The sequence below is a fragment of the Glycine max genome, chromosome 2, assembly GCF_000004515.6.
Source record: "Glycine max cultivar Williams 82 chromosome 2, Glycine_max_v4.0, whole genome shotgun sequence".
NCBI lineage: Eukaryota > Viridiplantae > Streptophyta > Magnoliopsida > Fabales > Fabaceae > Glycine > Glycine max.
Genome location: NC_016089.4, coordinates 42758921 through 42783591, shown reverse-complemented (window position 1 = coordinate 42783591; position 24671 = coordinate 42758921). Strand labels below are relative to the sequence as shown.

Genomic DNA, 24671 nt, shown 5'->3' with positions numbered 1-24671 from the left:
ATATTTCTCCGTTTATTTTATTTTTTTGGTTGTATTTTGTTTCTATCTGTTTATAGCATAATAACTAGCTCTTTTACTTGTGCAATACACGGGACCATTTATATTGAGTGTAAGTTTATATTAATTAGTTAAAATAGAATTTATATTTAAAATAAATAATAATACAATAAAAAAAATTAAACAAATATAATTTTAAGAATAAGGTATAATAAAAAATAAATTATAAAAGAATATTCAATTAATTTTAACGAAAGATATAAATGTATGGAAGGAAGTAAATAAATTATACTAAAGAAAACATGTAGACAATAATGAATTATAACAAAATTAATTCATGTTTCTTAAAAAAATTAGTTAATTTAATTAATCATAAAATGTATCATTTATTTTTATTATCATTCTAAAATTATCATTTTCTCATCTTTTTATCCACTTGTTCTTGTTGATATTTAGAGAAAAAATAATTAAATAAGGATATACAAAGAAAAAAATAATCAATGTATTTAAAAATTTGGAAAGATCTTATAAAAAGGAACAAATAAATTTTTAAAAGAAGTCTTATAACTAAGCACAAGAAAAGGAAAGTACTTTTAATATATTACTTTTAAGTTTTTTTTAAAAAAAAGAGAAAATATGTGCATGATTTTACTTTTTTTTGTCTTAAAGAAAGATAGGTTTCACACGAGACAGATGTATATTTAAAATTCAAATTGGAAACCCCTGTTATGCTAGAACAAACACACCTCAATTGATCCACCACGTGTTTGGTAGTGTATGATTTCACTTATAAATAAAAAGAAAAGGAATTATAAAAATTATAAAACAAATAAATAATTAATATAGTTTTAATTATACCCATATATTCAGAAATTTCTTTTATTTTGTAAGAAAATAAAACAAAACACGATTCACTGGACTTAGCGTCTAATACACTAGGGAACGCTCAACTTCAAATAATGTAATGAAGACAAACAACAACCCATTGAAGACTAAATGTGAGACGTTGGAGAGAGAGTCTAGACATAAGTTACAAAGTTGAAATTGAGAAAGTATTTTGGTAGCCCAAGGTTCAAGATACCAATATTTCCGAGAGAAGCTATCTAAGATGCACATCACATGTTTCATGCAGTGACTAACATGCCAGACATTCATTTTGTGTTTATCTTTTTAGTTTTAACAACATCTTAGATATTTTTATGTCTATGTCTCACACCTTTCTTGTGTTAGACACTATTACCTCGAGTTCTCTCTCACACCTTTCTTGTGTTAGCTAGACACTATTACCTCGAGTTCTCTCTATATGCTGCTGAGTATATATTGTAACAAACAACATCTTATTACGCAACTGAACTCACCCCAATGGCTATAAATACACCGTGTGTAACCTTATAATAAAATATAATAGATTGGAAGGTTGATTCATTCAAATTGAGATCTTACATTGAAAACTCATCCAATCTAAAATGAATAGAATTGTTTTTTTGTATCAGTGATAACTTGTGATTAATAATTTACTTCATTTTATAAAAGGCTTAATATTTTGTTTTCTTAAGAATAATACTAAATAAGAGGTGGTATGAACACTTTTTTATTGTAAAAAAAAGGCTTGTCAGCATTATTAAACAATAAAATTAAATAATATAGAAGATATATTTTTTCTGAAATAATACAACACAATAATCATTAGATTTTATAGTATTTCATTAATAAGTTAATTAATAAATTAAAAAATGCCACACCATACGAAACCAAATTGTAAAATATTAATTTAGTTTAATTTAAATTTAATATTACATTCAAATCAAATAATAACTACTTCCTCTCATGGCCTCATGTTTTACCTATATCTTTTTGCATTTATCAAAGTATATCAATTTTAATTTAAAAGCTAAAAAATAGAAAATAAAAACAAGAATGGCCCCCACAAGTATCACTACTAGAAAACAGACTTTCTACATCGGTCAAAATCAGCATTCAAAGACGGTGGTCAATCGTTTTTAAATGTAACGTCATTGAAAGTAAAAAGTTTCGACAATTGACTATTGTAGAAATACAGTGCTTTCTAAGTCAGATCTTACGCAACCACCGTCTTAGAAAGATAATTTTCGAATACGGTGGTGACGCCAGCAACGACTTAGAAAATGTGTTTTTAAAGTCGTTGCTTACGTCATGACCGTCTTTGAAAGATGGATTTTAAAAACGATGCTCACATACACACCGACGTAGAGAGTAGGCCTTCTAAGTTGGTGTTAGCTTTAGCACCGATGTAGAAATACATCCTTTCAATATTGGTGCTCACGTACATACCGACATAGAGAGTAGGCCTTCTAAGTCGGTGTTAGCTTTAACACCGATGTAGAAATACATCCTTTCAAAATTGGTGTTGGCGTAGGCACCGACGTAGAAATATGTACTTTCTAAGTCGGTGCTCGTGTAAGTACCGATCTAGAAATATCTACTTTTAAAGACGGTGTTGGCATAAACATCATCTTAGAAAGTATCGGTGTTTACGTCAGTACCAACGTAAAAAGGAAATTAACCTGCAAATAAATTTTAGGTTAATTAATAATCATTATTTATAATTACAAAATTATCTATATCACTAATAATCAATAAATATAATTATATAATATTAAATTAACTAAAACCTAAGTATAAAGATAAATATTTCAAAATTATTATCGTCAAGTATCAATGATAAGTATTACCAAAATAATTTACCTTGTCTATACTCGTAACAATGAGTGATAATTTACTTCTACAACAGAACCCGTCTATGAAGTAGTTATGTATCTAAATCTTGCACATAAAGCCAAAATAATTAAGCATTCACCAACCAGTTAATTACAAGAATCAAGTTAAAAACAGCTTGAGAAAGAGCAGGTATGTAAATATTAGAATACTGGGCCAGTTATTTCTCTCTTCTTTTTTTGGTTTCTAAAACACAGTTGTAAAAATTAGATCAATAAAAATAAATTTTAGTGTAGAAGGTTTACAACTTTTGAATAAAAATAAACAAAAATATGTCCATAATTTTTTTTCTCGCATTAGGTTATCCTTTTATATTAAAAGCTATATAAAGCATTAAATACAAAAAGGAGCTAATCTTTACATGGTTAACGAGTAATAACTAATCCTACTCATTATACACAAGCTTAAATCTAACACGTCATATATGTTCAATAAAGCATTTTATTCTAACACATTGATTTCACATTCATCCATAAAAAAAAAATTGTTATTATGATTATACCATTTTAGGTTTGTGAAGACATTGCTTGATTAATTCTTCCCAAAGTTCATCATCATGCTGCATAGTGACAAACTCTACGGCCTGCAAAAAATTATGACTGCTTCAAACTTAAAATCACCAGAGTTCTCATTCACAAGTTAGATGTTTGTTGAAACCAAAAACCAATTCAATTGAAAAAAAATAATGTACCTCCTCTACATCCCCCAATTTGTTTATAATAACAGCTAGGGCTTGCTTCGAGTTTCCCATCCTTCCTAGGATGAAGACTTGCTCCCTCAATAGGTCTCTTTTAATGCAAATTTCGTAAGCCTGAAAAAAAAAATATGAGAATTTGATTCACAAGCATGTTGTACATAACTACATATAACTGTCAAAGTTTGTAATTGGTTCATCACCTTCTCAAGGGTGTAGTGTTGACTGCTACGGAGAAAAGGTAGCAACATCTTTGGATCATAGTCCGTATAGAGTTCTACCTAAGCACATTAGACCAAAAACAAATTATATTAAGTGCTAGAAAAAATCATTTAATCTCATTTACAAAGCCATTATTATTCATGTTTAGCAGTAGAGGGCAGATATCATGGCAACCAGGAAAAAAACATGTGAGAAGAATAGAGTAGTAGAGACTCAGCAATCAGCATTAATATGCTATTAGCATTAAAAGACTCAAATGCTACACTTGGAATACCAAAAAGAAATGCATAACAAAAGTAGGGCAAATGGATCATTGCCTTAGACTATTTACGTGTTTTTTCACGTAATAGCTTAAGTGGTCACACTCGCAGATTTGATCCTTGTTACCCCCATTTTCCTAATAAACTAATACAACAACAAAACCTACTAAAGTCTTTTTCCACTGAGTGGATTGGTTACATGGATCAAACACCTATGTGCTTTATGATAAACCTAGCATTAACACAATCATATCGCCTCTATCGAGTCAAACAGATTTGTCAAAATTTTGTGTTTGTTGTCAATTGCATAACACAAACCTTTTCTTTTTTATTAGGGCTTGGGACCAGTTATGTAATAATTTTCATCAGGCAGGTCATAGGGAAAATTCTCCTAATATAATGTTAAATTTCAATTGACATACATAAATATTCTCCTAATAAAGAAGGCAACCTAGTGCACAAGGCTCCACCAACTGTGGTCTGGGGAGGGTACATATGGAATCTTACGTCTGCAAGCAGAGACACTGCTTCCAAAATTTGAAAACGTGATCTCCAAATCACATGGCCACAACCGTTGCACCAAAGCTCATCCTCAAAGCCTCAACAAGTGGTCTGATCTACATTAGCAAAAAGAACAAAATCAAAATACCCCTTGATTCTTGTTAGTATGGTATTGGTTAGCAGGAGGAGAATTTGAATTATCTAAAAGCCTGAAACAGCAATGAAAAATCAGATTTGTCAGCTCAATTTTGTGGTGCTGTCATGGTAATGCTAACCAAAGCGAATCTAATTTTACATAGGCAGGTTTGAAACACGCATGCACACGAATCTAATTCATGCTACATAGACAATAAGTACAACAACTTAGAAGTTGATGGAAGAAATCTTATGGTCATCATTTACTGTTTTGAAACACTATGGGTCAGTGGTGGAGCTTCTTTAGGGCAGAGAAGGAAAACTTTGTTATATCATCATTGCCCCTAACTTGTTAATTGGTAACTTATGTCAAACATAGAGTAGCCTCATGGGCTTGAACATAAGCTAGCTTAGAGACAAGTGCAAAGCCAGACCAATAGATAATAATCCCCTACTTAATACTGGCTGTTTCTTTTTTATAGTTGCTAAGCCTAACTTAAGAACTTCCCATGGACTTTATGTTTCTGTCATCGAGGGGTGAAGAAAGCCTGTTCCATCTTTGAAATCTCTATAGCTTCGTTACAGTAGAAACCCCCTCTAAAGTTTGTCTCTTAGTGAACAAATAAGGATGTACACACCCTTAAATTTAAGTAGATAAAGTTCATGATGCACTTTAGATTAATAAATGAAGACATCGTTACCTATTCAATTTAGAGACAAGCTCAATTTAAAAGAGCTTAGTCTCCTACTTAAATACCAAACTTTGATGAGTTATCCAAACAAGGAAAGATATGTTCTTATGACTTCTAAATTTTAGAATGAGAACAAACTTATTAGAGTTTAAAGAAGGAAGAACTCAATTTTGTTGAAAGAAAGTAAGAGTGGAATCATAAAACATCATTGGCAATGATGTCCCAAAAAGACTGATAGAAGAAACCTTCATAGCCTTCTGGTCCAGGGGCACTATTTTCTGAGTTTTCCTTTTAATGGCTGCCATTTTATGGAAAAAAAAAAAAAAAAGCCATGTTTCTATCCCCACAAGTATGCCACTACACTCTGGACTTTTCTTGCCATAAAGTATGTTGCATGGAGAAAGCTTATGAAGAGTGCTATAAGAAAGAGTCCCAACAATCTAGGAATTCAGCATTGCAAACAGTTCTATCTAATCAGATATCAATAGCATTTTGACCCCTTCTACCATTAGACCAAGTAAAAGGCACACCTACTGTTTGAAGGTGAGTGAGATTGCAAATATCTGTTCAGAACCTAAAATCATTGCAAGATCTTTGGGATGGTAGACAACCTCTTCTTTTTCCATGAGAACATAGGACAACATTAAAGTCCCCAATGTAGCTCCATGGGCCTTTCAGAGAGTCTTGAAGGTTAGGTAGGTGCTCCCTAAGATCTTTGCGAAAAACATAAGATGTTGAGGTGTAAACTGCTGCAGAATGAATTAAAGATTTGATTAATTGTGACATAGAAAGCCACAAATTGCTTAGGGCAACAAGTGACATTTATATCTATATTATCCTTGCAAAAACACCAAAGATTAGGTGAGGGAGGATATGGAATTGGTGGCAAACGGCTTTAAGTGTAGCTTCTGCCAAAGATATGAAGAAACTTTTGATAACTCAGTCATGGGTTCAACAATAAGCAAAATGTCTGGAGAATGAGTATTGCACAACTTCTCTATATACAACCTTGTGTCAAGGTTTTGGACCCCCCTAGCGTTCCAAAATATGACCTTCATTGACGGGTTTTCTTGTTATCAATCCCGGAGGGTGTTGCCTGGGTTCCTTTACCATGAGAATGGAAAGATATGTCCTTAATATGACCTTCTAAAGCCAAGGAAAGATATGTTCAACTTAAAAAAACTCTTTGCATTGGGCTGAAGATTTCATACAAAGTCTGATTACAAACTTACATTTAAGAAACAAATTTTCAAACAAAAACTTCAATACAAATCGATATTTAAACAAAAACTTCACATCTATTGTAAGTTGAAAATTGCAAGTGGAATCATGTACATACTTGTATCCTAGACTTCCTAATAAGTTGTTCCACAAGTACTTGTTCCTGAAACATAATACAACGAGGGAATAAGGTTAATGACAACATATCCATATATTAGTTAGTGTTGAACTGAAGTGGTTCAATTTAGTAATTGATGCAGATGAGAGAAAAATAAAATAATGAGCATATTTACAATCTAATTATCAATCTCAGATAGCAATAGCAGCAAGTAGCAGCCAACTCTGAAAATGCTATAATGGAATAGTAGAAAGCAGGATGATTGTTATTTTAAATGTTATAATACAAAGTGAACAATTTATACTACATATATAAATACTTGAAAACAGAAACAAAAAAATTTAAGAAATTCATAATAAACAAGTTGACACACACAGTCACCATCAATGTAGGAGCAATAAGAACAAGTCATGATGTCAACATTGTTTCAAGGGTTAAAATGGGTTTTGAACCCTATATCATGGTAGGGAGTAGGGTCGGTATAACAAGCAAAAAACTGCTATTATGGCTGTTATTTGAATTCCACAGCAACCTAATGTCGTCCCACTCTGCTATTCCACTATAGTGCTACACATTATAAGAAAATACATCATTGATCTAGTCAGTTGCACTTAAAAGGATTAAACTGTTGCTATGCAGTTGTTCAAATTAATATGAGCTTTGTCATGTCAAAGTTCTTTTTCATTTTTCTTTCAGAAAAAGTTTTTTTTAATATCAAAATGCATGAATTTGCTATACAATAATGTCTGAGTCTAACCATATTAACAACAAAGGAATAGAAAATCAAGTAAGGATTAAGGAGATGGCATCTCAAATTAATACAACCAATTACTACCAATTCAAACGAGCATGGTTTATTTTACTGTTTTTATCTATATTTTCGTGTTGCTTATGCACAAGTTAGTCCAACAGACCCTACAGTTGGAGGTCAACTATAAATTTGCAGAGATGCCTTTGAAAATAGTCTTAAAACATATATACATGTACTCATCACCTATCATTTTTCAACATTATGTTCAATCACGGGAAGCAGAATCCTCGAAAATTTTAAAATGGCAAAGCCTTTTATCTTTTGAACTTTCCTTGGTTCTATTCCAAACATTCAAAACTAAGTTGTGCTTATTCTAACAAGAGGTAGGATTTTACTAGTGTACACACACACAAAATAATTACATGCATCAACCTCTACAACGCTATTTTTCAATGCAATGCAGGAACTGCACGACATGTCTGTCCAAACCATTTAAAATGATCTTCCCACATCTACATTATGTATTTTAACTACAAAATCACGTAGCAAAATTAATTTATTAATAATTTTTAAACCAACATGAGGGCTCTGCATCAAGTTGCCATTTTCGTTGTCTTGTTCTAATTTTTCTATTGATTTTTTTCTTTGTCTTTGACTTAACAATCACAACGCCAGCCTCAAAGTAGAGCATTTATAAAACTTTATTAAGTGACCGAGCTACTAATAAAAAATGACAACCAAATCATTAACAAACTTTACTTACCTCACCAACAACCTAGGCTGGACACGTTATGCACAACCCACGAAATGCGGAAGCCCACGACGGAGGCTAGGTAACACAAAGAACCAAAAAACTTTTTTTGAGATGAACTAGGTTACGCGACTATGGATGAAGGGCACAACGAAAAGAAGCAAGGTAATGGCGCCACAATTTTTTCAGAGATGAAAAATAATTTAAAAAATAGTAACAACGACGGTGATGTATTGAGAAACGTCGTTGTATTGAATGCGTGTATTCAAATACGACAATGTTTTTTACTGAAACGCTGTCGTTTAATGAACCGCATCAAATACCACTTCGATTTTTTCCAAAAACGTCATCGTTCATGTCGTGGTATTTACAAAAATGTCACTGCGTGTATTCTACGACGGTCCTCCAACCACCGACGTCGTACTGTAGTCGTAGAATGTTGCTTTTCTAGTAGTGTACATGCATAAATGTCTTTTGGATAAATAGTCATTTTTGTTCCTAGATGTATAATTTGTTGATAAATGCGTTCCCGAAAGACGAAAATAAAAAATTAGGTTCCCAAAAGTGTAAAAAGTGTGACAAATATATCCTACCAATAACTTTTGTCCGTCACCGTTAATAAGATAGCCTACATGGTACAGAGGGACGAATTTGTCATTAAAATGATTGTCAACGTGATCATGCTAACTAGATTGGACGAAAATGTCAGTAAGATACCATTTTTGGACATAAATGTCACTAATTTTTTGTTGAACGAAAATATCAATATTTTTTATTAGAATAAAATGTCAGTAATTTTTTTTTACCTAAACGCCAGTACGTTCCACTGGACCAAAATGTTAATAAGTTATCATTATTGGATGAAAACGTCAATAATTTTTTATTGGACCTAAATATCACTATATTTTTATTGGACTAATTTATTAAATCGAAAATTTCGTTTCATTTAAGGGTAAAATATAATTTTAGAATAAATTTTTGTTATTTTTTATCGCTACAAGTATAACATTACAATAATCACTTAAAAAATATATTGACAAACATAATTTAATACAAACATAATAATAATGATAATATTGATTATCAACTAAAATTTGTTTATCACAATATAAAATTATCCAAAATAAACATTGTACTAGTTTACCAAAATAATCATTGTAGCATTGTACCAATCATTACAAATTTTTCCAAATTATAATAATTAGTCACGATCTATTATAAATAAAAGATTAATATATCTCATATTTGACTTCTTCGAATATTGATTATTTTATTAACGGTGACAGACGAAAGTTAATAAAAAGATATATTTGTTGCATATTTTACACTTTCGAAAATTAACTTTGTATTTTCATCTTTCAGAGACACATTTGTCACCGAATTACACATTCAGAGACAAAAGTGGTTATTTATCAATTAGAGATGGGAAGACAAAAAGTCTAGAAAATATTATATGACAAATATGTGCCTATGTTGGTAATTAGAAATGACCACGTTGACAATTATTTCAGTGACAAATTCGTCCCTCTATACTACATAGGTTATGTTATTAACGATAACTGATAAAAGTTAACGGTCGTATATACTTATTGCTCTTTTTACACTTTTAGAAACTATATTTTATATTTTTATCTTTTAAAAATACATTTATCAACTAATTACAGATTCAAAAATAAAAATGACATGTGTTTTCTATCCAAATATTGTGCATGAGATTAGTGCCCAACAAGTCATGGGCTCGTTACCGTCTAGGAGTGACATGGAAGCTGACTTGTTGGACATAGTTTAGTTTTCAAATGGTATCATGATGTTTTTAGGTGCAATTCATAAATTGGTTTTCAATTTTTATACATGATCTCTAGCATTGTTTTTGGTTTTTTTAGGAGGACTAGAATCTTGAGTGCTTTTTAAATTTATGAATTATATAAAATAATCTTGTGCAAAGATTAAAATACATTTTGTAGAATGGCTTTACCTAGAAGTTTCATTTTTGTTTTGTGACCCCGTGTTCAGAATTATTTTCAAAACTTCAGTGTTAATGTTATCATTTGTTTCCTTTGTATGTTATTTTTGTTAGATAACACAAATATTCTCCATAAAAATAATAATTATGTGTATATTATTATGAACAAAAAACTCTCAAGAATATTTAATGCAATATACTCAAAAACTCAAATTTGAATTTAAGATCATTAATAAAACTAAAATGATTTCATGTCAGTTAATTGATCACTTGATAGTATTTGATTCCTTTGTGTGACCACTGTACTTGCCCCTTAACTATCAAAGAGTCTGACTGAAATCTATAAGATATAAAGTTAGTGACACAAATTATAGCATGCATGAATACCGAAGTTTTGAAAATAATTTAATATACGCGGCCAGAAAACAAAATAAAACCATTATTTCTTGATCACACATGAAAATGATATTTTTTTTAATAGAAAATGATAAAATCAAAAAGCATTCAACACTTATAGTCATGTATGAATTACACCCAAAACCACCATGATATGATACAATTTTAAAATTAAACTATATCCAACAAGTCAGTTTCCATATCATTCCTAGACGATTGGGTTGGGCCCGTGACTTATTCGACACTAATCCCATGGCTAAGGTTTGTCCTTTGCCTAACAATCATCTTAATTCTTATATTGATGGTTTTTACATCATCATCATCATCATTTATAGTCTTACAGAAGTGTTTAATTGATTGCTTCACTGCCATGTAATAAAATGAAGAGCTAAAGTAACTACATTTATGTTATAAGTGTTTAAAATTTAATAAGTTAGTTTTACTTGAATATATCTTGACAAGTGCTTATAAAATTTAATAAGCTATTTGTGATTTATTTATCTTTAAAGTTTTTAAAATGAGACAATATCTCATAAGTGCTTATTTATATTTACATATATATAATATCAAAAGTAAAAAAATTCTAATCACACTTTATTTATTTATAATTTTTAAACACAAGTTTAACTATCATATATAATGTTTTTTGTTCTAGGTGAAAAAACACAAATGTTTTTTAATTGGTTCAATGATTAATTTTGTTCACGGTAAGTAATTATCACCGGCCTAAGAAAATTAATAATTATAATTTGATTTCTTAGGATTTAATATTTATATATATTCATTTGGACGAAGAAATAAATAAAATAAAATATTTAATTTGAAGGAAGAAATGAAAAAAAAATCGTTCAAATTAAGTGTTTAAATAACATAAAGAATGATTAGCTGATATAATTGATTAATTTTTTTAAAATGTGAAATTGAAAGTAATAAATGTTATAAGTATTAAATTTGCAACTGACATCATCATTGAATTATGGTAGAAGCACGTTTCCCTAGAACCATAAAAGTCAACAGGAAGAAAAAAAAAAGACTGAAAAAGCGAATCAACATTCTCGTTGCATTTCATACATCTTACTATATTGAAAGGAAATCAAAATGACATAAAAAAAAAACTGTAACAGAGAAAGACACCTCGTTGAACAAGTAGATTTTGTGAAGGTTTTAAAAAATGTTGTGACCACAATTGTGGTCATAACACATCTCTATTAGCTTGTTTGCAAATTTCTATAATACAAGTGTCGTGACAAACCGCAACCGCATGGATTCATTTGAGAAGGTTTTATAGTTGAATTCTCTATCACATCTTCTATTCTCCTAATTCATCAATTAATTATATTGATTATTGACTACACCAACCAATCAGATACCATAAAATAATAAGCAGACGGTGTTCTGCTTCTTTGTTAATTTGATCCACAATTGTTTTTCTCAATTGTTATCATGCACATATCACAGTGAATAATATTCCTTAGACACGTTTTACAACTTGTTTGATCTAACTATATATCTTAAATATTATGGTTTTGCTTTCGTTTTCATCCGAGTTACGGCAAATGGTATAGTTGCCCAATACAAAATGAGTGATGTTTTATTTGCAAATAAAATATTTGTTTACATGTGAGTGTGACAGTACACTAGTTTTTAGTTTTATGATAATAAGTGGAAAAAAATCAAAACAGTTAGGTCATTAATTAAATCAATAGAAATTCTAGCGTTACACTATAGAAGTTAAGAATATATTTAGGAAATATAAAATTAACTTGCTGATGAAATTAAGAAAGAAGGGAGGAAAAAAAAGTTCATATGTTCGAATTCTCTATTGATAAAAATTAATAAATTAATATTTATTGATAAAAATTTAATATATATTTGATTAAGATATACAAGATTCAATGTGTGATTTAATTTTATAATTTATTTTTATAAAAAAATGTTCGTCCACAATAACTACATAAAGATAATATAGTATGTATTGCTTTACTACTAAAAAAGCTGCTACTATCTACACCGTGTGTTCAACATCGGTTACTTAAAAACGTCATTATTTAATGTCCGAAGGCATTTTGATAAATATGATATCATTTTAAAGTCGGTTTCATAAAACCATTTTTGAATAATGTAAAATAAAAGCGGTTTTTATGAACCCGTCTTTGTTTGTGTTTAAATTTGAAAGGTGTCGATAACCGATGTAGAAAGTCTATTTTGTGCTTATTTGAAATAAAAATATATTAAAAGAGATAGAAAAAAATATTTTACCAATTTTTTTCACTCATGATTTTTAAAAAAATGACATTACATATATTCAACAAGTTCATTCATTTGAGAAATTAGTCAATCTTTTCACAAAATTAGTGTTAATTAAAACATTTGAGTAATTAATACACAAGATGAACCTTCAACGTCTTAAAGATAATTATTTCCAAGGAGAAAAGAAGTAAATATGTTTTATAATCTTTTCTCTTTGTTACGGTGTTGTCCCATAGAATTTGATTGAAAAGATTTTTAATGAGATAATATATGATAATGTATTAATGAAAAATGTAATCTTTTTTCTTCATTACATTTTTGTTTCACAAGATTATTTTAGCAAGAATTTAAGGAAGCAGTTACAAAAGTAGACATCTAAGAAAGATTATTATTGATGTTTCAACATTAATTTATTTATAGGTTCTTTGTTTATAATTACTATTATAAACAGATATAAATAAAAAAATAATTAATATTATATTAAAAATATAAAATAACATTTTTTAGACGACCATTATTAAGGTGTTGAAGGAGTATACAATTAAATTATTAACTTATGTAATAATTATTTTAGAATTCACACTTATAATGGTTTTTAATGGGTTGATAATGATAGCATAAAAACTTTAATCAGAGTATAAAAATTATTTCCTTTAGTATTAGCTGTAAGGTCACAATTCCATTTATTTATGTTACGAGATGGTCCACATTTGATATGCTGAATTACACCCGATGTCGTAAACAAGTGACCTAAGTTTGAGAATGTGTTCCTTGGTCGGTTTGTGATAATTCTTTCGAAGAGATTTTCTTGCATTGTCTCCACCTTTTGAAGAGATGGTCCACCTTTGATTGGATTGAGGATATTTTCTTACATTGTCTTGAATTCATGTTTTAAATATATTGTTACATTAAATATTTGAAAGAAAAATTATATGATTCATTATTGTATGATCTTATTTAACTTAAAAAATTTACTTGTGATAAATAATGCATGTGGTCTAAAAAAAAGAAAGAGGATCTATAAGTGTAAGTATTTGTAGAGTTCTTTTTTTATGCTTTGTTTATGAAAATTTGTTTATGAAATAACATTTGTAGAATTCTTTTAGTATTTATTGCTTTTATTTTCATTTTTTGAATTAAGAAAGTATTAAAACTAGCTTCTCGTATTTTTATGCTTTGTTTAACAAAATATTTCATTAAATTAATTTTTTTAAATGTTCCTTTTAATAACTTTGTTTTTAATTTTCCGAACAAAGGAACTCTAAGTTAATCATTTTTTAAATGTAGCTTTTTGAAATAACCTTAGTTCGTTTGTAAACTGTGATTTATTTCTTAATCGACAGGGATAAGTTCTGACATCTATACTAATTCTAATCAAATTTAAGTTCACGTTAATAACACTGTTTTAGGATGCACGTTAATCACATAACTAAATCAAAAGTGTTAAAATAACATGAAGAATGATTAGCTGATGTAAACGACCAATTCTTTTAATATATTTCAAGTAAAATTGAAAGTTAAATGTTCTGAAATTTGCAAATAACATCATCCTCACTGTATTATTATAGAAAAAACTCGTTTCCTAAAACCGTAAATTAACGTCAACAGGAAAAATAAAAGCAAAGACAGAAAAAGCGAGTCAACTTTGTCGTTGCATAGCATACATCTTACATTCTTACTATATTGAAAGGAAATAAAATGCACTAAAGTGTAATTTTAACATCTATAATAAATTTGTTGAGTTTATTATTGCTTTAAAAATCATATTTATCATAATTTTGGGTCACCATTCACCATAATATTTATGGATAATTATTTTAGAGGAAATTCTTCTAATTATTATATTCTTTTTTCATCGACAACTTTTAAATATGATATCTTAGTTAATAGTTTGAAATATCATTTAAATGAATTATTAGTTAATATAAATATGATTATATTAAGAGAAAAAAGACCGTGTATTTGCAATAAAATAATTTTATAAGTTTATTGGATTTTATTAAATTATCTTAAAAATCATATTAATTATAAAGTGTAATTATATAACACTCGGTAAATCAATATTGAACTCTTATATTAATCACATTTATTTGAAATTTTCTGCAATATCAAAGATAACAACAAAACTGCAGCTGCAAGTTGCAGCCTTATTTTGACAAGGTTTTATAATTGAATTACTGAATTCTCTATTCTATCTGCTCTTCTCCTAATCAATCAATTATATTGATTATTGGCTACACCAATCAGATCCCGTAAAACAAATACCAGACGGCACTCTGCTTGTTAGTTTGATCCACAATTATTATTATGATGCACATTTCACAGTGAAGAATATTCCATAGACACGCGTTAAATCTTCGTTGATCTAACTTTATTATTTATTATCTAAAATAAAATACTATGATCTGAATTTCATTTTCATTCATATGGGTTACGGAAATTGGTAGGTTGAGCAAAAACAAAACGTGAGTGGACCTGCTATTCTGAGGAACCAATTTTGCACCTGTCATATCTCTACTGTCATATCATACCCCACATAGCAGGTTGCATTGCTTCCGTAATATGAGTGATATTAATCAAACTTTCGTTGATTACCCTCCATCATTTCCCTCTTCAAATAATTTATATCACATAATTTCAACTACTTTATTGTCTTAAACTTAAAGTCCAATTATTTAGTCTGAAGTATCTATTTGGAAAAACTCATTCAATTTCTTCTTTATGTAAATTTTTTTTTTGTTAATGGTAATCCTACCACGAGCAAAATTAACTTAATTCAAAGGTTGAAGAAACACTTATGATTTTTAACTCAAGGGAAAAAAAAAAAACTTCAAGTCACCATCTTCATAGCTTTATCCTGTGGCATTACTACCACCATTATTAGCAGTAGCAGAAGCCATATATCATCCAGCTGAATATGATTGGAATTTCCTTTGTTCTCTCACATGCTGCTATGGCTTCCTTATCCAATATCTTGCTTATGTTTTGTTTGTTGAATCTTCTAGCATTCCCAGTTTCAGTTCATTCAGCTGGTGAAGTTCCAATTAATGTGACCAAGCACTTTTCTTTCTACAACTTCAGCTTCAGCAACAACCCCAGATTAGTCCATGATATGAAGCTCCTAGGCAGTGCCAAGTTCTCAAATGAAAAGGGTGCTCTTCAAATCCCAAATGAATCAGAAGAAGACATAAGACACCAAGCTGGAAGAGGCATCTATTCCTTCCCAATTCGCCTGCTGGATCCAAGCACCAAGACTCCAGCTTCATTCCAAACCACTTTCTCTTTCCAAATGAACAATTCCACTGCCTCTGAGCAAGCTGCTTATGGAGGAAGTGGCCTCACTTTCATCATTGTCCCTGACGAGTTCACCGTGGGAAGGCCGGGACCGTGGCTCGGCATGCTCAATGATGCTTGTGAGAATGACTATAAGGCAGTGGCAGTGGAATTCGACACGAGAAAGAACCCGGAGTTCGGAGATCTGAACGACAACCATGTTGGCATCAACTTAGGTACCATAGTGTCTACTAAAGTCATTAATGTTTCTGATGTTGGACTGTCCCTTAATGATGGTTCTGTTCACCGTGCTTGGATCACCTATGATGGCCCTCAAAGAAGAATGGACATTCGTCTTGGAAGGGCAAACCAAGAGGATTATGATTATCCTCCAAAACCTCTCTTCTCAGAATCTATGGATCTCTCTCCTTTTCTGAATGAGTACATGTTTGTAGGGTTCTCAGCTTCCACAGGTAACCATACACAAATCCACAACATACTCTCTTGGAACTTCACTTCCACAAGCCAAGCTTTTCTTCGCTTGCCTTCATCTGAAACCTGCCAGGGTAAGATCTTACTTGAGAATAGCACTGCTTCCACAGAAGTACCACCAACTTCACACAAGTCTTCTAAGAATGAACCACCACGAAGCTTTTTGATTTTCGTGGCTGCTGTGGCATTGGCTCTGGCTCTTTTCCTTGGCTTTTACTTCATCAGCAAGCACAGAAGAAATGCTGCTAAGTTGAATACTTCAGTGGAGGCAGAGCTTCACATGCCAAGGCCTCCCAACAAGCCACGACGCTTCGCCTTTTCTCAACTTTCATCTTCAACAAGGTCATTCAGTGAGATAGAGTTGCTCGGCAGTGATAATAGAGGAGAGTACTACAGAGGGAAGCTTTCTAATGGCAGCCAGGTGGCTGTGAAAAGGTTCTCAGCTCAGTTTCTCAGCACACATGGATCGGACAAGAAGAGATTGTTGAAGGAAATCAAAGGCGTTAGCCACGTTCGCCACCCGAATTTGCTTCTGGTTAGAGGGTGGTGTCAAGACAACCATGAAATCATGGTGGTCTATGACTTTGTCCCCAATGGCAGCCTAGACAAATGGCTATTCGGGGCCGGTGTTCTTCCGTGGACTCGACGTTTCAAAGTTATTAAAGATGTAGCTGATGGCTTGAGCTTCCTCCACACTAAACAACTAGCCCACAAGAACTTGAAATGCAGCAGTGTGTTTCTAGATGTCAATTTCAGAGCTGTTTTGGGTGATTTTGGGTTTGTGTTGATGGGTGCAGAATCAAAACACTTTGAGTCACAAGTGTGCCAAGGTGCTGATGTGTTTGAGTTTGGTGTCCTTGTGTTGGAAGTGATAGCTGGAAGGGTAAGGGATGAGAAAGAGGAGGGAAATCCAGAAGAGAGGAACCTACTGGATTATGCTTGGAACTTGCATCAGATTGATGAAAAGGTGAAGCTGGTGGACAGAAGGATGGGGTCATTGATCAACTTGGAGCAGGCAATTCGCGTTCTCGAAATTGGGTTGCTTTGCACTCTAAATGAGAACAAAGGAAGGCCCTCAATGGAACAAGTGGTGGAGTTTCTTCTCAACATGGATAAGCCTATTCCTGAGCTGCCAAGAACTCGCCCTGTTGCCTTGTTCCCCTATAATAGCGCCAACACAGGACTTTGTAATGCATATTCTTGCACTTTTTAAGTGGAGCCATGCATGACGTTGCTGAATGATTATGTGGGAGGTGTATGAATAAATGTGAAAAAAGACTATTCTTAGGCCTGCAACAACGGATTGATTTTCCAAATGCTGCAAGTGCTTAAAGTGCTGTGTATCTGTGAAGATGGTAGATAAATGTTATATTGTATTAGCCTTGGGGATTCAGTTTCAGTATGCTTTACCATCACAGCCTCGATGTAGGATTATTTGTGATTCTGTTTAGGATCCTCTTGTTATATGGCAAGTGAAAGATGGTTGATAATGGTGAAAAGGGAAAGTAGAGTCAATCTTATTATTGTTATTATTATTTATAAGGTTAAATTATATGAATCACGGCTCAATTGTTCTCTTCTCTCTGCATTTTCTTTTACTTTTGCCCCCCTCTCCTCCCCAAATTTTTTCAGCCCCAAGGCTATTACTCTGATTATTTCCTGTTTCTGGTTTGTGCATGAAATTATATTTGGGCTAGAATCATGTGCTAATAAACAAGACTGGTTGCCTTGGAATACTCTAGTGATCATTCTATCATAGTGATATAGCATATGGGTTGGTGCCAAATAGTAGGAATAAAATAAAAAATATTGTTAGATTTTTTTTTGACAAAAAAAAATATTAATATTGTTAGTTAACATGTCATTATAACATTAAAAAAAAAAAAGCACTGTGAGAGCTATGCTATCTGAGTGAGTTCATCTTTCTCCTTAGCATTTTAGTGATTTCTTTCTTTCATTTCTGTAGAATGCAAATTGCAATATAGTATGCTTATATTGATAACATTACATCCAGATAGAAGGAACTTTTACAAGGGTGAAAATATATTATTTTTGGTGGTTGGTTGGTGGTTCCATCTAGCATTTAAATCGCATGTGTTTTAGCTTAGAACGTACGTACTGTAATGCTTGTTGTGAGATGCTGTTGCATGTTTTAGGTTTTTGATTTGGTTAAGTGATTATTTTATTTAGTTGTGGTCCTACAATATCTGGTGTTGGTTAGGGTGAAGGGCATATTATTGTTTTTTTTTTTGTCGTTTACATGTTAGGTTTAAATTGTTTGTTATTTTTTATTTTTTTGGTTGTAGATATGTCTAAATGTTGTGTTGAAATGCACCTCAGTGGACAGTTTGTGAAGTCCCCTGTAAATGCTGTTGTATGGGAGTGTGATGAAGATTTTTGGTCTTACTGGGAGTGTCTTGCTGAAATTAAAGAGTTTGAATATGCTACAAATTGATACTATGTGGTATAAAATAGGTGGGAAGAGGTTGAATGTTGGTTATGAAGTGGATAGTGCTGCTAAAATCAGTTTTGGTGACACTGAAAATGATGCAAATACTGATGTTGATATTTTTGACAATGTTAACCAGAAAGCAGGGTTGGGAGGGAAAGAAAAAGCTAAAAGTGAAAGAGGATTTAGAAGGGCAAGAGGGAAAAGGAAGGGCAATTCTAAGAGTATATAAAAGGGAAAAGAAGTGCAGGAAGATAAGAACAAGGGAAAGGGAAACAAATGCAGGAAGAACAGAAGGGGAAAGGAAAAAATAGCAAAAAAAGAGAGAAAAAGAGGTAGAGAAGGGAAAATCAAATGAGAAGGTTAATGATGATATCATGAAGCAGTTCAGAAACAATCAAGGGAAAGGGGTGAGGCGTACAAAACAAAAAGGTTCCATCTAATCCATTTGAAGATAGTGACATGAGTCAAAAGGGATGATAATGACTCATTAGGGAATGAACATGAATAGACCATGTCAAATGGGCACTTCTAAAGCTTGGATTTGACTCCTCTAGTTAGAAAATAACATGCACATATAATAGTTGATTAAGAAATCTTAACTATTAATTTTTAATCAACGAATGTAAGTGCACTTTAGCTTCTAAAGTGTATTCTTCATACTTTAGAGAAGCCAAGTCTGTGAATTTTATGATGATGACAAGTTCAATGTTGAAGTTGAGTATTTATCTGAAGAGTTTCACAGTGGGGGAAGTTTTGATGAGGAACCTAGCAGAGAAAAAATGTGGAAACATGCCTTGTTCCAAATGCCAAAACAGATTATTGATCACAAATGGGAATTAGGCACATTTTACCTTGTTTGCATCAATGGAAGACTTCAACGATGCTATCAAGGCATATATGCAGTACATAGTGGTAGATATTTTCAAATTCAGAAAAAGGACAACATTAGAGCAAGGGTTGTCTGCCAGGTTGGGAGTGAGTGGATGGCATTTTGTGCCAAGTTATCACCATAGGACACGTAGAAGTTCAGGAAACTTGTAGACACACAGTTGAGGTAAGGAGTACAAAGTCTAATTGATCAGTGCAAATTGATTGAGTAGTAGTGATTTTATAATCCATGATAAGAATAACAACGAGCTTTATTGTTGTTGTTGTTGTAGTAGTGATTTTGTAAGGAAGAATGGATGTGAAATACTTGAGTAGCAGTTAAGACTACGAGCATTTGTCAATGTGTCTCTTACATGCTTTCTAATGCACTCTAATCAAGTAAGGAGATGGTACTATTTTCAGACACTCTTGAGTGTCACGTTTTCAATGAAAAGCTTAGTGAAACCGTACCTCTAGCAATGACAGAACTAGAAGGTGATTCCTCTGATGAGGTTAAACATGTGTTCAACAATTGGTACCATAACTGTTGAAAGTCCAAATTATCATAAAGAATCAGGATTTTCATTTCAGAGTCCGGAAAAAGGAAATATAGTATCTGATTTTACAAATATGTCATGCTAATGAATTGATCTATATTATTTTGGTTTTATGGATATTACCGTGAAATTTGAGTTCGGAGAGGGAAGAAAATGGTTTTAGTTGAACTTCAGTCTATTGGTAATATAGTTAGCATTAACAATGGGATTACAAATTGTTTCAACATTTCTTATGAGTAGTATGAAAATCAAGAGAATGCAAAGGCAAAAAAGTTATTCAGCCTCACTTTTATGTTAAACAAAATTTTCCTCCTCATGTTGTGTTCGATTGGTGTGACGGAGACAAGTTACGGAAGACAGAAATGCGACTTTGTTCAAGCCTTAGAGACGGGGTTCGGTTTATGCTCCGGTCTCTTTGTATTTGCTTCTTCTTATTATATTTTGGTGGCTTGTTTACTGTTTAGCTTGGGCAGTGGAGTAGGTGCTGACTTGGTTAGGACGTCCTTCACTGCTATTTGCTCTTGCATGTCTGCTTTTGTTTTAAAAAAAAAGTTTGGTTGGGACCATTTTACAGAGACTTAAGTTATGTTCTTGTAGGTTCCTAGTGTTTAATTTCTTATTTTATTCGTCTCAAACAACATTACAATATTATTTATATTCTATTTCTCATGTATTTTTCTTAAACCAAACAACAAAACATATCAGTTTATTTTTATTCTATTTTTTCTTTTTCATATTATCTCTCCTATTAAAGTTCACTTTATTTTTCTCCTTTAAATCAAACACGACCTAAATAATGAATTGATGTTTGCTTACACAATAAGCTTGTTGCTTCACATCACATGAATGCCGATCATTTTATGCTCCAAACAAAGAAACAAGTGAATACGCTCAAAGGACGTGTTCACACTCCACACATTCGTTCACAAGTAACTCAGTTTTGATGATCACCAATTAGAAAAGCAAAAGGTATACTGATCTACAATGTCTGGTTTTTTTATTTAAACAACGTAAAAATATAAAATTCATAAAAGCTAATCATATGCAAGTAGGCCAGCTCAATTTCGCAACAAAGTAGTTTGTCTCAAGTACATTAAACATTGTTAAGGAAACAGAATCCGTCAACTACTCTACAAATAGTATATCCTTACTAGTTTTGAGTGCATTAAAAAGCATGTAGGAGACACTTGCATTGGCAAATGCTCATACCTACTATTCAAGTATTTTGTATACATTCTGCCTTAAGAGAATTACTAAACAGTCAGTCATTCTAACAAGATAATTTAGATTTAACATTTACATTTTTGCAGTAATTCTAAGTTTTAACGTGCACCGTTCAAGTTAGGATGCATTCATGTAGCTTGTATGTGTCTTTTGATCCAAACAAATTTTGTTCCGATCGAAAGGACACATAATGTGTTCGGATCCAAAGGATACATATAAAGATGCATGAATGTACCCTAACTTAATGGGTGTACACATTCTTGCCCATGTCTTTTTACCAACATGGATTATCTCTAACTGAGTTTTTGTCCAGCAATCAAGGAAGAGAGACAAAATCTTATTGGAGAGACCAGAAGATTTGAACTTGGATCGGGATACCTGGAGTTCCCACATTCATCTAATCTGAACCATGGTTCTAGAAAATGGTCTGCAATCACATCAGCCACCACAATGTGAAGGATAAAACCACAACTGCAATTCAAAACCTTGATCAGAACCATTAAATGAAGATTGGATGACTCATATTATATCTCAACAAATCTAACTTCAAATGCACATCTAAAATGTGAACCATCCGATCTTCATCTAAACTACAACCTTGATTCATGAATGCATGAATGTGAGAATACAGGGAATCAACCTGTTTCAATTTGAACTCGTTTTTCTACACTTACAAATGCAATACATACTTTTTTTTTTGGTAACCATGGTATTTGTATGAAATTGTCCATGCCAAAAGTAAAGACAAATTTTCGTCGGAAACCTTGAGCACACACAAGGTGAATATATCCTTATCATCACGATTTATTTCATACCTAAAGGCTAACCAAGATTTGAGCCCTAGAGCACTTAGATAAGGAAGAGAAGTTGCTGGTAATGCAATACATACATTAAATACAGCAAACAAGAGTCTCTTAAGTTTGATACGGTATAGATTTAAAGATGCTTAAAATGTCATAAATTAAAACTCATGTTGGATATAACTTATAATTATTATAACTATAACAAATTAACAATTCTTTTCAATTATACCACAACGCAATCATAGATAGAAAGTAAGTGTATTCCAATTCCAATTAAAACCACAGCAACGTCATCATGAATCAAGAAAGTTGTGAAATTACAATAGTAACAATAATCATACATACAATACAAGAATGGCCGTGTGATTGATTTACAAAAGAACCCCTCAAAGAATTGCAAAGAACTAAAACCACATAACCCCAATTTTAACTAAAAAAGACCGAACAACACGGAGAACCCCAACACAATGAGCCAAACAATGTGCACCAAAAGCAGAGCTTGCCCAGGAATCGGCGCCGATCCACCGTTCCCCACTTCACAGAACCCGAATTTCGCAACCTCGACGCCGGCGCACGCCGCTTCCGCGCAGCCGCACCAGTACGTCACGCCGTCCGCGCCGCAAACGGGGTCGGCTCGGAAGCATTTCGCCGGGCACGATAACGGCATCGTTTTGCCGCACAAGCTCTCCGACGGCAGCTGCAGCACGCCGGGGTCCTCGAGATCCACCGCCGCCGCGACGGGGAGGATCACGCAGAGCGCGGCGACAGCGATCGCGACGACGGCGAGGAATCGTGAGAATTTTGGCATCGTTGGTTTCGGAGATCGCGAGCTACGAGGGCTCGCCGTGGCGGATTTGAGGACCCAGTTGGGGAAAGGTTCGGGATTTGAAGGATTCTGAAGAGGAGGGTTGGGGAATTGGAATTTGGATTGAAACCCTAACTGAGGCAATTTGGGGGTTTTGGTTACCGTGTTGGCGAGGAAAAAGGGAAGGAAAGGAAGAACCGAAAAAGCAGAAAGAATCTTTGTTTGTTGTCGTTGGACGGTTGGAGGATGGGTCTTATTTTTTTTTTAACGGATGAAAATCAATTTAAACCTAATTTAGGACAAAAAAAATGAAAATAATGAAACTGTGTTAATGCAAATTACTTCCTTCATTTTTTATTTACAAAAGTCAAGGGTGGGTAAACAGGTCCAGGTTCATGGACTGGCCCGTGAGGTCCACGATCTGCGTGGATAATAGACCAATTTTTTTAAATGGTCTATGGTTATATCAAATTTTTGGGTCCGTCTCACTTAACACTTAACCCGTGGACTATGCGGGTTTGGTCCGCGGGTTATTCGCATTAGAATTTTATGGCTTCAAATATAAAATCATTTGTTGTTGAAGATATTTAAGTTTCATATTTTAGATTTATTGCTTGAATTTTTTTTTGTTAAAACATTATTTATTTTATTGATGTAATTGACTAATTGTTAAAATTTTATTTACATTTATATTAAACTTAATTTGATTGTGTGGACCGGCCCGTTTGATCCTCGGGGATCGGGACGGACCAATTTATTTGATCTGTGTAAGAAAGTGGGGTGGGCTGACCCTGCCAGCTGCCAATGCGGGCGGACCTTACGTGGGGCGGGTCGATCCGCTTACCCACCCCTAGTCAAAAGATTCAATTTATAATATTTTTTATTAATTATTTTTATATTAAAAATATTCAAAAAAAAGAAAATATATTAACAATTTAGAAGAAAAAAAAGAATTAATTATGAGAATAATTTTGAAAAAAATATAAATTTATGATAAATTTATAATTATAAATTAAATTAATTATTTATTTAATTTTAATAAATTAATTAAGTTTTATATATAGAAATAGAGAGAATAAGTGTGTTTTGACTTTCAATTAGTAAGAAAAAAATGCGTGTGTTTGAACGAATCAAGCAAGTAATGTATTAAAAAAAATAATAGTAAATAATAGCTTCATGTAAAATAAAATGTGGAAGTTTCCTTTTTTTTTTATAAGGAAAGTAAGTATGTAGTATAAGAATCAAGATTGTTTTCTGCAAAAAAAAAAAAAAAAAATCAAGATTATTTAGAAGAAAGAAAAAAAAAAAAAAAGGAGTGCCATGTACGTGGTACTTAAGAGTTAGTGAAGGAAGAAGTTATATAAATGAGCCACGTATTTTATCATATTTTCGGCTAAATACATAACTAAGTGTACATTTTTGTAGTTTCTAATAATTGTGAATCACAGTTTGGATGATGAAGAATGGAGTAATTTGTTTATTTTGAGATGGAT

At 32.2% G+C, this 24671-nt stretch overlaps 2 protein-coding genes across 2 annotated transcripts; one reads left to right on the top strand and one right to left on the bottom strand.

Moving 5' to 3' along the window:
* Positions 1–15299: 15299 nt before the first annotated feature.
* Positions 15300–18050, top strand: LOC100781464 (L-type lectin-domain containing receptor kinase VIII.1). The gene has a single exon (XM_003519180.5). The coding sequence runs from the start codon at positions 15623–15625 to the stop codon at positions 17681–17683; it is 2061 nt and encodes a 686-aa protein (XP_003519228.2). The 5' UTR covers positions 15300–15622; the 3' UTR covers positions 17684–18050.
* A 4567-nt stretch (positions 18051–22617) lies between these two features.
* On the bottom strand, positions 22618–23438 carry LOC100780930 (uncharacterized). Its single transcript, XM_003519179.5, has one exon. It carries the CDS (start codon positions 23179–23181, stop codon positions 22804–22806), a length of 378 nt encoding a protein of 125 aa, XP_003519227.1. The 5' UTR covers positions 23182–23438; the 3' UTR covers positions 22618–22803.
* Positions 23439–24671: the final 1233 nt, after the last annotated feature.

Bases quoted from the DNA above. Each gene is read 5' to 3' on its own strand.
- LOC100781464 (XM_003519180.5), top strand. From the start codon at position 15,623: ATGATTGGAATTTCCTTTGTTCTCTCACATGCTGCTATGGCTTCCTTA.
- LOC100780930 (XM_003519179.5), bottom strand. From the start codon at position 23,181: ATGCCAAAATTCTCACGATTCCTCGCCGTCGTCGCGATCGCTGTCGCC.